General features: G+C 35.4%; 1 protein-coding gene across 3 annotated transcripts in view; it reads left to right on the top strand.

Annotated features, from left to right (window-relative positions):
• Positions 1 to 13,300, top strand: part of CASK (calcium/calmodulin dependent serine protein kinase) — a 228,278-nt gene that overhangs the window by 189,687 nt on the left and 25,291 nt on the right. Inside the window, exons 16-19 of one of the 3 annotated variants that reach the window (XM_072847944.1) lie at positions 3,363 to 3,448; positions 5,312 to 5,380; positions 11,291 to 11,359; positions 12,724 to 12,759. In XM_072847944.1, coding sequence (XP_072704045.1) covers positions 3,363 to 3,448; positions 5,312 to 5,380; positions 11,291 to 11,359; positions 12,724 to 12,759 — 260 coding nt within the window. The remainder of the gene's footprint in view (positions 1 to 3,362; positions 3,449 to 5,311; positions 5,381 to 11,290; positions 11,360 to 12,723; positions 12,760 to 13,300) is intronic. The other 2 variants (XM_072847953.1, XM_072847962.1) reach the window with 2 other exon arrangements.

Genomic DNA, 13,300 nt, shown 5'->3' on the forward strand with positions numbered 1-13,300 from the left:
GGCTTTTATTTGTTTTGGGGTTTTTTTATGTTGTTTCTGCTGTCTCCTCTTGCTATATGGAAAACTGCCAGGCAATAACAGCAATGACTAGATAATAGATCTACTGGGAGGGTTTCAGGAACTATATAATTTCAGGTCTAGCAATATTAAGTACAAACTGCACAATTCCCAATCACAAAATAGTAGCTGCTGTGAAGTCTGCCTCCTATCTCTATGCCAGCTGTGTCTAGTCCTGCTGATTACAGTTGTCCTTACTCAAAAGGTGGGGAAGTTGAAGTAGGGAGGTAGGCTTGTAAAGATGCTATCTGCTTGCATCTTCCAGAGGATTGAGCTCAATGAAAATGAAACACCAGTTTCAGTAATTAAAAATTGTCTTTTTGTTGGCTTGTCTGCTTTTTTAGGATGAGTAAATGAATTGTATCTTAGATCTCAGGCTTTTAATTATGTCTTCGCTTTCACCTTTGTGTCTGTGCCTTAACTAAGCTCAGTTGTCCATTCACTTTTTACCTGTGGATTCTGTTTAGATGACTCGTACTGTTAATATTATTTTTAGGGGATCTGCATAGAGCCTGAGTTCTCAACAGCTCTCAGTATCTTAACCCATAGTTTTTTTGCTGCTGACTGGTTTTGGGGCATACATGCTTAGATGTGAATTCATTCTTAAAATGCATTTAAGAGGAGGTCCTAATAGCATTTTAAAAGACTTCCAAAGAAGAGAGGGGACTTACTGGCTGCCCATTTAACCTCACCAGAAAAACTGCAGTTGTACATTGTCTATGCTACATTCTTGAAGTGACTTAACGTAAAGCTCACACCGATTTTTAGAACGCTGATACCCCTGGTAACTTTTATTCAATTCTAACAAAATGTTTGTGATTATGCGGTGAAAATACGATTATACGTTCACAGCGTTTCACTTTCCAAGCTACAGAATTTCCTTTTGGCTACAAAACATGTTTCCAAATAGGGACTCCAAGAATTTGTTCTGTCTGCTTCCTAATAGGGTAGGATTTCTCATACTTCTGTGCAGAGCAAGAGCACACACTTCCTAAAACTGTCTTCACTCTGTCTTGCAAAGACAAAGGAAATCATTTCTCCAGAAATACATCCATTCTTTGTTATTACAGATGTGTTATACATCAGTAAGTCATGAATAGCTTAAGTTCTAAATAAACACTGCACTGCCAATAGAAAAGGACCCAAAAGCAACCAAAATTAGATGGTTAAGCATAGATATCATGGGATGTACAAACAGAAGACTCATTGTTCAAAGATGTCAAGAATACTCTTTTCCAACAAGAATACTTCTAAGAGTAAAAAGTTTCTGCAAATAATAAAAGCCTCTTCCCTCAAATTGAAAATGTCTTCCTATGGTTTATCAGTGCATCCACCCCCCAAAACAGAATGACCATCTACTGCTAAATGTCCGTGCTTTATTCCCAATTTTTATGTATATTGCTCCCAATTTTTATGTATATTGAACAGAACAATATTCACTTCTGTCAGAGTAACAGAAATGCAAAATGCTCCAGGAGAGGGGATTTTATTTAAGTGCACTATTGAAATGACTTGATACAGGGATATTACTGAGTCTGTCGTTCTAATATTTAATTCCATCAAATTTATGTTTTGAATAATGCCAAAGAATCTTTATACTATTCCAGGGCATATGCTCTTTCTGATTCAGTATTTTTGTTTAATAAAAATTACACTCACTTCAAACACAATTTAATTTTGGCAAGATACCATCAACACAGAGCCTCATATTTTTTAGAATATTTTTTTAAGAATTGAGTATTGAATGCCTTCCTGAAAAAGTCTGACAAAACTGAATTTTCAGAGTGTTTCACTAGAGATTTGGTCATTAATATTCTAGATGTGAACTAGATTAATTTGAAATTCAGATGCAGGACTGTTGCATTCACATTCAGTAAACTATTAATTGTGATAATTTTTCCACTGAAGAGTGGAAGAAGAATTGTGATGAGTCCTTTTTTATAATTTCACTATCAGCAGATCAGTTCCTGTAGAATGGTTTGGAGCATTTAATATGGCTGAAGGACTTACTCTTGAGAGAAATGAAAGTTTTTGTAAACTTTGGGCTCTCTCCTGTAGCACTGCCAAGTGAGCTTCTGTTTCGCAGAAGAGAGCCCAAAGGGAATCATAGCAACAGAGCTTTTCAGGATTCTTCTCCTTGGTTCAGGCTGTGCTTGTGTTCAGCAGGCACACAGTTTGATTTTCATACGTTTGTCCAGCTGAAAGTTTTGCTTGCATGGTATTTTTTGGAAAAACTGACTATTTTGATTCAGGAAAAGAATTTTAAGGATTTTTCAGGATTCTAGTTGATTGACTTTTTTCAGGTAATTTTCCATAGATATGTTTTAGTTTAGGAAATGGTTGCCAATTGCTAGTTTTCCCAGTAAGATTAATTCTATTAGATACGGTAATTGTATTAGGTACAGTATTTAGAAAAGGATAGTTGCACAAATTATTTAAATCACACAGCAGAAAGAAATATATGTGAAGTAAATGGCTTTTTCATAGTTCATTATATATGAAAAACATCTTCTGGCTAATACTAAACCATGGAAGTTTTTTTGGAGAACTGCTAGAGAATTAGGTGGGCTTGAGCTACTCAAGTCAGAAATTATCATCCAAAAAGAGTGTCCTAGGTTGCTTCTAATCCTGAAGATAATTAATTCATTCACTGCCTCCTCCCTGTTGAGCTTCTGTAGTGTCTTAGAGCCATGTTGTAGCATGCCATTCCCATCCCAGCTTCAGCAGGTCAGTTTGACTTGCCTAAGCTAAGTAGGTATTTGTTTCATCATCTGACATTGTAGGTAGTCACACCAATCATTTACATTCAAGCTGAAGTCAAGTGTACATACAGAAAATGCATACTGTAACTGTGGCAAATCAAAATCAGATAAATTAAAAAATACAGCAGTCTGACAGATGAAATTAAGACTATGTCCAGAAGCCAAACTGCATTAAGTAGTCATCTGATAAAATACTGCTTGAATATCTCTGTTGAACGGTTCCAGCTGACTAGTTGCAGGTGACTTTCTTTTCAATGTGTGGGGTTTTTGCAGTGTCCTTGTAAGGGACTGATGTTTCCCCCATGTACTTTATAGGGTGCCTGGGCATCTCATCCTGGTGTACTGACTGCACTCTGAAAGACAGATTCGTAATCTTTGGTAGCTAATACGTAGCTACCAAAGTCCTTTTCTGAATCTAGCCAAAAAACTTATTTTAACATTGTTTCATATTTATGCCTTCGTATGAATATTAGTACTGTCTTACAGTTATCTCAATTTGTAAAAACATGTTTGAGGTGATTGTGTGTTTTGTTAACTCCACAGGTACGCTACATGTAGGGGATGAAATCCGAGAAATAAATGGAATCAGTGTGGCAAATCAAACTGTAGAACAACTACAAAAAATGCTTGTAAGTGTCTGAAATCTTTTTCATGGTCTTTATAAAAGTGCCTGTCTTATTTTGACAAAACTTTTATGTAATTGCATTGTGACTTCCCCTTGTGGTTCTATTCTTGATAGCCTACATGTGCATATAACACAGTCTTCCTGCGTTCAGCTGTTAAAGCCTTCTACAGGCTCTCCCTTGTTTTTTAGTAGTGGCTTTTTTGCACATTATGCCCAGGAATGGTAGAAGGCACCTCCAGGTGTCATTTTATTTATTCCATTTAGTCCCGCAGAAAAGATCATTGACACTCAACCAATCCTGACAGATGTATGTCTGACCAGCTCTTAAAAAACTTGAATAATGGAGGTTCCCCAAACTCTCCAGGCAGTTGACTTTAGTCTATAACTCTTCTACGTTTTAGAAAGTTTTTTCTAATGTCTGAGTTTCCTTTGTTGAAATGCCGGAGTTTCTTATCTTGTCTCTAGTAGACATATCAGAAAAAAACCTGCTTTCCTCCTATTACTCATCCCAAGTTAGTCTATAAAAATCATGCCCTTATTTTAAATCTTCAGTCTACACTAAGTGCAGTCACTGAGTATACTGTGAGAGAAAAGAAACTTTTCTTGCCTATTGGTATAATTGCTACACAAAGACAATAAATCATAGAATTATTCAGGTCGGAAGAAACCTCAGGAGGTCTCCAGTCCAGTCGCCTGCACAAACCAGGGTCAGCATTAAATTCAGCCCAGGTTGCTCAGGGCTTTGTCTGGTTAAACCTTGAAAATATCCAAGGACAGAGATTTGACAGGACAGGTGCGTCTTTGGGCAACCTGTTCCAACACTTAATTATCATCACAGGGACAAATGTGTTCCTTGTATGTAGCTGGAACATCCCTTCGTTCAATTTATAACTATTGTGGCTCATGATTATTGATGTTACAAAGAAAAAAAAATGTTTTGAGCTCAGACAGTCTGGCTTTTTGCAGGAAAACTCCATCTTGGGCCTTGCTAGTAGAGTTGGTTTGATATTCCATGACACTTGCAAATTTGTCTGCATGCAACCCTAACCTTGGGATCTTGGATGACATCACTAACCCTTTTGTTGTGTCCGGAACTATGTAGACAAGCTTAAGTGAGTCTAGGCAAATAGCATTTTTTTGGCTCACAATAAGACAGCCAAAGAGAGAAAGGAGAAAAACTCCAAGATCACTTGAAGTGATCTGCTTATGTTTCTGCCCAGATCAAGTCCTGCAGTTGTCAGCCTTGTGGTAGTACTTATATTCAAACTGTCATTTAAGAAAATACGGCTGAGCAAATATGTTGCCACAATCTGCTGCTATTCTGCAGTTACTACTTGTTATGAATATTCTTATACTATAGTAAATGCAAACTATCAGACCCCATGTTCTGTTCTGGTCAAAAGCTATTTCTTACATTTAGTAGAGTAACATGCAGCTTTCCAGAAACAGTGAATATGCTTTTGCTATTTAACATGTATGATGAAAGGGAAGAAAATATCATGTTAGTAGCAAAGACTGGGTGGATTACAAGAATATAGCTACAAAGAAAAGATTGACATGGAAGAAACCTACACATCTGTGAATTCCTCACCTTAAAATACAGCTGTAGGTTCTAGGCATTCAAAAGCTGATCATGTGAACAAACTAATAATGTGTGTTTATCTTTTAGATTAATGAGAGATGATCTAAATGTTTGTTTCTAAGTGAAATGACAAATGAGCCATAGCATTTTAGCTTCTTTGAATATTTACTTTAGGAAAACGTACTGCTGCTCTCAAACTATGATGCTTTCCTTTCAAGCATTACTGATTTGGAGATTTTTATCTTCAGTGTCTTAGTCTTTAAAGAAGTGCTTCTCTTTTTGCAGAGGGAAATGCGTGGAAGTATCACCTTTAAGATTGTGCCAAGTTATCGCACGCAATCTTCATCCTGTGAGGTAATGAATTTAATGAACCATCCCATTTCTTCCTCAGTCCTGTAACTAACTGCCTGCTGATGGCTGGATGTTACTGCTTTCTGGGAAATTGTTTCTGCCTGTCCTGTTAGATCACGCACACCAATTTTACAACAAAGATAACGGAACACGAGTAGGTCCCACCTACCTACTCAGCCCTGCCTTCATATTCATCTCATCAACACCTTAACTAACTCTTTACAGCCTATTTAAAAAAAAAAAAAAAAAAGGGGGGATCCTCAACTCATGCATTTAGGAAGCCCCTTTAAAAAAATTACAATTTAAACTCATTTTCCAGGAAGTCTATTAAAGTTCCTAAGCTGAGGAACAATCCTCCTTTTTTTAGGCATTAAGCATTATTTTACTGTTTTGGGCTGTTAAGGGTTAATTGAAGAATCTGTTTCTGTATAACCCTGTTGAGGTAAATTTGTGATGGTTGTCTGTAACAGTTACATGTGGCTTAATATTATGTTTCCATGAAAAAATGGTATTTGTCATTACAGAAGAAAAACAGATTTGGAGTTAGTTCTTGTTGAACTAGAAACTTGGTATTATGGTTTTCGCACAGTAACGTTTAATTCCCTTCTGCTCACAAAGTTATGTTCCAGATTGCAACTGAAGGGAATTAAATTCTAGAAAATGGCTACTTGAGAGATACTGTTCCAATTTAAGCATACAGATGGCATATGCACTATGTAGATGATGCCAGTCTTTCTGTGCCACATGCTTAACTGCGCAAACAGTTCCCAAATTAGAATTCCAAGAGTGAAATCACAATCCCTGTTGAAGTCAAGCACCTTATCTTAATTAGAGCTGTGATTTCACCCTAATTGTTTTTGTGTCTCAGCAGATGCTAGAACACACAGAAACTGCTATTGTGATTGTCGGAACAATCTGTTTGAAACAAAAAAATTACTGCTTTTTGGTTGCCTTCTGTACTTTTAATAGAAGTCAACAAGAACTGAAAGGTTTTAGATGTAGAAGATTTGACAAGTTTTCACCTATGAGGCCGATTTTCTTAAAAGGTATAAATATGAAAGCAGAAGTTTTTCATGAAATGCAAAGGCTTTAAAAAAAAAACTGAAATAGAAATTCTAGAGTGTGCTGACAAATTTATGTATTGACTTCTGTGCTGTAAGTAGCAGTAATAATAAAAGATATCTCACTTCCCAATATTAAAATACAGAAATTGGTGAAACTATATACCTGCTGGGAAGATTATTATTTGGAGAAAATAATTCAGCATGCAGCTTTTAATTAATACCATTAGGTGTCATTTTAGTAATAGCAGGTCATCTCTTTTCCTTAGCTTTGTGTCCTTAGGTTCTTCATCACTATTTATTTCACGGAATAGAGGAAAATGGACTCTTACCTTCCTTTGGAAAAAACAGCAAAACAAGAAATGTGTGATCAAAGACAGAGGAAAAAAAAAAAGCCTGTCTAATTATCACACTGTGGCATTTAGCATTCATTTAATCAGAGGTGGCTCAGTCTATTACACCTGCTCGGCCGCACTATGACTTTGGCTAGATTTTCAAATGTTACAAAAAGCCAACATTTTTAAATCATCCTATGAAAACATCACTAGTCCTTTGGTACAGAAAGAATTTTTTTCACAGAATTTTTCAGGATTGTGGTTCAGATGATGAATCAAATTCTTAACCATTGATAACGGCTAAAAATGAATGTTGAATGACATTATGAAGACACAAAAAGCTTGCTTCTAATGCTCTCTAGCAGGATAAATTCAGAGATATTGGGTCTTCACTAGTATAATCTTAGTAGTTAAGGTATTTTTTGGCAATATTTCAGTATAAATTTATGTTTGGTTCCCTGCCTCCCTTCAGTCATGGACTGGTGCTTACATAGTATAGTTTTATCAGAAAAGGAATATAAAACAGAATTGATAACTGGGGTTTTTTTGAGGCTCCTACCATGATCACATCATTGGATGGCAAAACATTGTTAATCTTGAATAAGAAAAACTAAATATTAGTAGAATCAGAGGTGATCTGCCTTATATATAGAATCTGTCTATATGCCTTTATATACAAAGGTGAGGGGGGCGCAGGATGTTATTTTTTAAGTAACTGAGATTTGCCTTTCACACCATATTTTTCTTCTTTTGTAGGCATTTAAGAGAAGTGTTGTAGTGATGTTTTCTAAATATTAAGCCACTTTTGCATATTTGGGGAAGTCTTGTCCCTATAGTGTGTAAAGGTACTTCAGTGTCACTAGGCAGTTTCCAAAATCTCAATTGAATAATTTCAAGTTTCTTAGGGATTTGTGGCTTTTCCTGCACCCATGCCTTCCATTCAGTTATCAGGCCTTCTATTTCGTGGAGTAGACTTGAAAACATAATACTTATGGATTCCCCTTGTATAAAAATTTGATCAGCTGATCTACTGTGAGATGACCAGTTTAGTCATTGGTGTGGGAAATGGCCTGAGTTACTCAGATATCTGGATAACGCAGTGGCCAGGATGTTGTGTTTTCTGCTTCAGATACCCAGGAAATTACAGACCTACATAAACATGAAATTAAGTAATTATTGCAACACATTCTTCTTATGGCTGATGGTTGCATATGCTGTTTATACATTTAAGCTTTATCCAACTGAGTAAGCATTTTGTCCTAGCTACATTTGCATTCTTTCTTTGTACTGACAAATCACCCCAAGTAACTTTTTATAGTGTCAGATATGTAAGAATTGTAAGGGAAGTACTTTTTTTTTTTTTTTTTTTTAAACAAAAAAACTTTCCTTATAAACATTCTTTATATTTCGGATTGTCTTCATGAAACACTTCAGTTGTTTCATTAAGAAGAAAAGCCTTTATATATATATTTTTTTTTTTTTTTTTTTAAATCTGGTCGTAATCACCATGAATTTTTTCCTTTAGTCTTGCAATGTTTCCATTAGTGCTCAGAGGATAAGACTTTTTATAGTCTTAAACCTAAATCTTTTTTACATTTGTATTAAAAATACAGCCAGAAAGGTTCCTTGAGAAAGACTGAAATTGAAATGTATTTTCAGGTTTTTGGAAAGTCTCTCTCATTTTTTTTGTGGATCTGGCAACAGGGTCATTAATCTAGCTGTTCTTGTCAGTATCTAATTTGATCAGGCCACATCTAGTAGACATAATTGACTTCTGCTATAGGATTGCATCTCAAATGCATTTATTTATCATTCATAATCCACACCTGAGAACAAAGAATCAACAGGAAACTAATTTTGCCATCATTTGGAAATAATTGTGATTTTTTCCTCTAAGGCTTCAGCTGCAGTGCTTGAACTGAAGAGCAAGGATCCAAAAGACTGCCCTTTTGTTTACTTGGCTTGAGGGTAGACAAGATTGGAAAGTTTAGATAGTCAAGTTATACTGAAATACAATGATAACACTTCTACACTACTCAGAATCATTGGATCCTCCAAGTGTTTTTCTGCTCTTATCCCCAGGAGAACTAGGGCTTTTTCTGATTTACTGGAGAAACAAACTCACAACCAAAGCTGAGGTTTTCCAGTCCAGTTCTAAGCAGTCCTATCACTCTACAAGGATCTCTCTACTCATTGGTTTGTCTCATTAGACTGAGTATAATACAGTTTTTCTCTTAACTTTTGAGTCTGACATTTTTGGAAAGAAAGACCAGGTCCTTAGGAAATTAAGAATCTAAATGCCTTTGAAATTGTGGCTGAACTGCCTAAGTATTTAAAAATTGTATATATGCCTCTTGACTAGCTTGCTAGATTAATTTCTTACAGTTAGTACTGAAATCACCAATAGCACTGAAAATGAGTATTCTCTTCAGTATGATATGATGAACATTTGCTTCGAGTAATATGCTGTCTTCTGTTGAGAATTGTTGGAGGAATACAAATCAAAACATTCTCAAACCAAGAAAATTTCCTTCAAAGGGAGAAGCCTTCAAGAGAGTCCAGAAATAGTGGCATTCTCCAAGTTACTCTAAACTTGTTTTTCTCCAAATGACTTGGGTGCTTGCATCACTTTCCAAAGCTTTCCCTTGCTAAACCATCACTGACTAGCAGATCATAACAAACTAGGGTTTTTAAAAAAAAAAAAAAAAAAAAAGGTAACATTAATTTTTCACCTCTTCTTGAACATGAGAAATTGGCAGACAGAATTGCAGAGCAAGCAGAAAATCTCTTTATAAAAGAAGGAAGTCACTGCTTTTTTGGAAAAAAGTATCTCCTAGCTGCTATTTGGTAAAGGTGATGCTGATAATCCCGTACACAAAAAAAAGGAATAACGGTTCCTTTAGACTTTTCTTTTTTCTATTTTTTTTTTTCTCAGTAATGAATAGCTTATTTGGTCTCTTTTGAACATTTTAAACTTGTTATGCTGGAGTGATTTTGTAAATAGAATTATAGCTGATTTTCCCTGGTCCATTACATGTTGCAAATAGTTGTGGGAGCCAAATGAGCATGTTTTTATGCATGTAGCAGAAGTATACAGACCTACGTACTTTGAACCACAATTATTTTACAGCCGTAATATTGTCAGATCTGTCCTCAACTGTGTGAAAATCAAAGCAAGCATCTAGATAGCTACACAGGGAACTTTCTGTGAAATCATACCTAATGAGTCCACAAAAAAGTGCAGAAGTGCTACATGAGTTTATTGCACATCCAGCGTACAGGCAGCAAGAGTGATAAAGTATTGCCTGTCATTTTAACTTTCCTTCATGCTTTTAAATAGCTATGAGTGCTATCGCATAATTAGTATAAGTTTGAGAATATTAGTGGAGGGCCTTTACCTGATTAATGTTGTTGCATGAACAGTTTAGCTCCGATTCTGGTTTTTAGTTTGTTCACAGAGGGCACTTATATTGAGAAAATGTGACACGCATAACTTTGTTTTCTCTGAAAACTGTTTTAGCCCTTTTTATCTGCTGTCCTTGACATTATGCAAAATTACCAGACATTCCTAAATTGACCTTTGACATGGAATGTTATATTTCAAAATTCCTTTGGGGTAGAAGGGATTTTTTTTCCCATAGTATGATTGAATTATTTTATTTCCTGAAGAGGCGGCTCAGTTATCTGATCTTATGGAATTAAGTACTATACAATCAAAATGGCACATGAAAAAGATTGTTCTACAAGTGACTTTCTTGCCTCTGCAAAACCCAGTCAGAAATTCCTGTTATCCTTTCTGTAGAATTTCCTGGTATGCACCCTGCGTCTGCTGTATCCTCACTGAAGTGTAGGACCACACTGGTAGTCTGAGTTAAGAGAGGTGGCTTTTTTAAAGTGATATATTTTGGCAAAGTTTAAAGTTTTTAAGCCTATAAGAATGTTGGAAGAAAAAAACCTCAGTATGCTGTAAAATGGATGAGGAGGGAGAAGAGAGTATCCAGCTTCCTTCTCATGTGTTAGCTGCAGTGTCTTTGAGACACTGCCAAGAGATGCGTCTTACAGAGTCGAAACTGATCAACACTGACCTCCACCACATAGCTGAAAAAAGGTTTAGAAGTGTCTTTAAAATGGAATATGTGCCTCATTCTATTCAAAGTATTATTCAGCATATAACTTTCAGGTAATTACCTTTAACAAAGACACCGGTATGACTAATGGCCTTTAGCATTGTCAGCCACGTGAGATCTAAGAGGTCCCAGATACTCAGTAATTAAAAAACTATTTGATTGCTAAGGCAATATAAAAATAGTTATTACCTAGGATACATCAAAATGTCAAACCTGAATCTTAAACTATGAAAAAAGTTTTCAGATTTATGGAGTTAGTAGTGTGGAAGCTTTCACAGATGAAGCAGCTAAGCAAATGGTTATAAGGCTGTGGATGTAACTGTTCTTTTAAATATATCTGTGTTCCTGTGATAGTGTTGTGTTGTTAATGAACCTTGTGTCTTATTTCAGAGAGATTCCCCCTCTACATCCAGACAGTCCCCAGCTAATGGTCATAGCAGCACTAACAATTCTGTTTCGGTAAGATTTCCAGTTCCACACAGAGAAAGTGTGAAAGTTTTGTTGGTGCTCATCTGCCATTACTGTTATACTTATCATGTGGTCAGTGGAAAATTTTGTCCTGCTGATAGAACCAAGGTTATTACATATGTAACTCCCCATTTTCTTTCTTTAAGGGTTTTTTCCAACATATTCTTCTCATTAAAAGCCATATAGTGAATTAAATGTTAATAACTGTAATGTGACACTTCAGTCATCCTTAAATCATTGTTAGCAGTTTCCTCAAAACTAAGCAAAGGTTTAAAGTGGAAGTTTTCCATTCTGAACTTTGGACGCAGTGTTTGAAGAAAGAATAACTGTGCAGTTGGGATTTCAAGACATTTTAGACTCTTAAGTTTTGTGTTTTGAGAGACCTCTAGAACGTGTACTGGTTTCCGCTATCTGAGTTAACGAATTGGTGTGCCCTCTGCTGTTGTGGTACGTGCACATACTTTGTGAAATATGAGCCTTGCCTGGATATGAAAAGCAAAAGGAAGTGGCTTTAAACTGCACTACAAACCAAGCTATTATCATCACATCTTTAACACAAAGTACTTCTGTTTCGTATGTATTCCGGTAGAAAGGTGCTGTTGATCTCCTGTTTTTCTAAAGCATATTAATGTTAAAATTTGTGTTGTTTCTCATTTGTCATTGTTTGGACCAATGTAGTAACTGTACACTCAAGTTCCTTCAGTAAGAGTGCTGTCAATATCATGAGTTCATGGGACAAGCTAAAAAAAAAAGAAAAGCAAACAAACAAACAAACCCTGAGTAACTACTCCTTTAACTATTAAAAAAATTACAACTTAGAACTTATTTGCCACAAGGTAAAGTTCTTATTAATTAATACAATGAAAAATAATTGTGGATGAAAAATTTAAGACATTTTTGTGAATTAAATTGAATTTGTAACACGATTAGTAGTTATAATCTTATTCCTCAGCACAATTAATCACATTATACATTTTTAATAATAAAATTTTTAATATTTATAATAGTCATCCTTCTCTTTTAAAAACAAGACTAATATTAAGTGGAAAAGGCATTCACATAAAGAGCCTCTTTCACTTGATGGTGCTTTTGTGTTGAAGATGCTGAATTATTTATTAAAAAGCACATTCTCTATCTGCTTAAACTTTTTACCTGCTTTCTTCAGCTTGCTGCTAAACAGCCTGGGTTTGATTTTTCTTTAAGAAAAAAATATTTCTAAACATGGGTCAATGCTTTATACTTTTGTCTGACTTACCATTTTACTGTAATGTAGTATGAATCACTAACGAATGGTGTTGTATACCCTTAAAAAGTAAAATGAAAATTTCTTTTCCTGGGTTGACTTTATTCTGCAGGACTTGCCATCGACAACACAACCAAAAGGACGACAGGTGAATAGATATCCTCCATGGGAATTTTTGTAAACTTAGCTGCTAGTGAACATCCCTGCTTATCTTTTTCCCCATCATATTCTGTATGTGCTGGACTAAAACATTTAAGCTTGGAAAATTTGTTCCATTTTTTTCATTTTTCTTTTTAACTCATTTGTTTGTGGCTAATTCAACATTTTTTTCATGTGTCCATATGTGTGAGAGTTACAAAGTCATTGTAAATTTAACTGGAGATGTTGTTTTAGTTCAGAATGCATTAATAGACCTACTGTTGTGCAGTGACCTGTGCAGATTTTCAACTTACAGGAAAGCTCAAATTTATATTTTAGCTGAAATGGAGACTAGTATGGCAAGTGTCTAATACTCTACTCTAAAACATTGTACTGACAAAGATTCTAAAGCTTGAGTTGGTCTATAACTAATTATTAACATTAAGAAAGCTCTTCAAAGAAAAACATTAAAGACAGTTTCTATTAAGAATTGGTAAGTCTGAAGATAGCCTCTTACATTTTCAGTCCTAAGGCCCAGATTCAGTAACCTC

This window comes from Ciconia boyciana, chromosome 1 (assembly GCF_034638445.1).
Source record: "Ciconia boyciana chromosome 1, ASM3463844v1, whole genome shotgun sequence".
In the NCBI taxonomy this organism is placed as follows: domain Eukaryota; kingdom Metazoa; phylum Chordata; class Aves; order Ciconiiformes; family Ciconiidae; genus Ciconia; species Ciconia boyciana.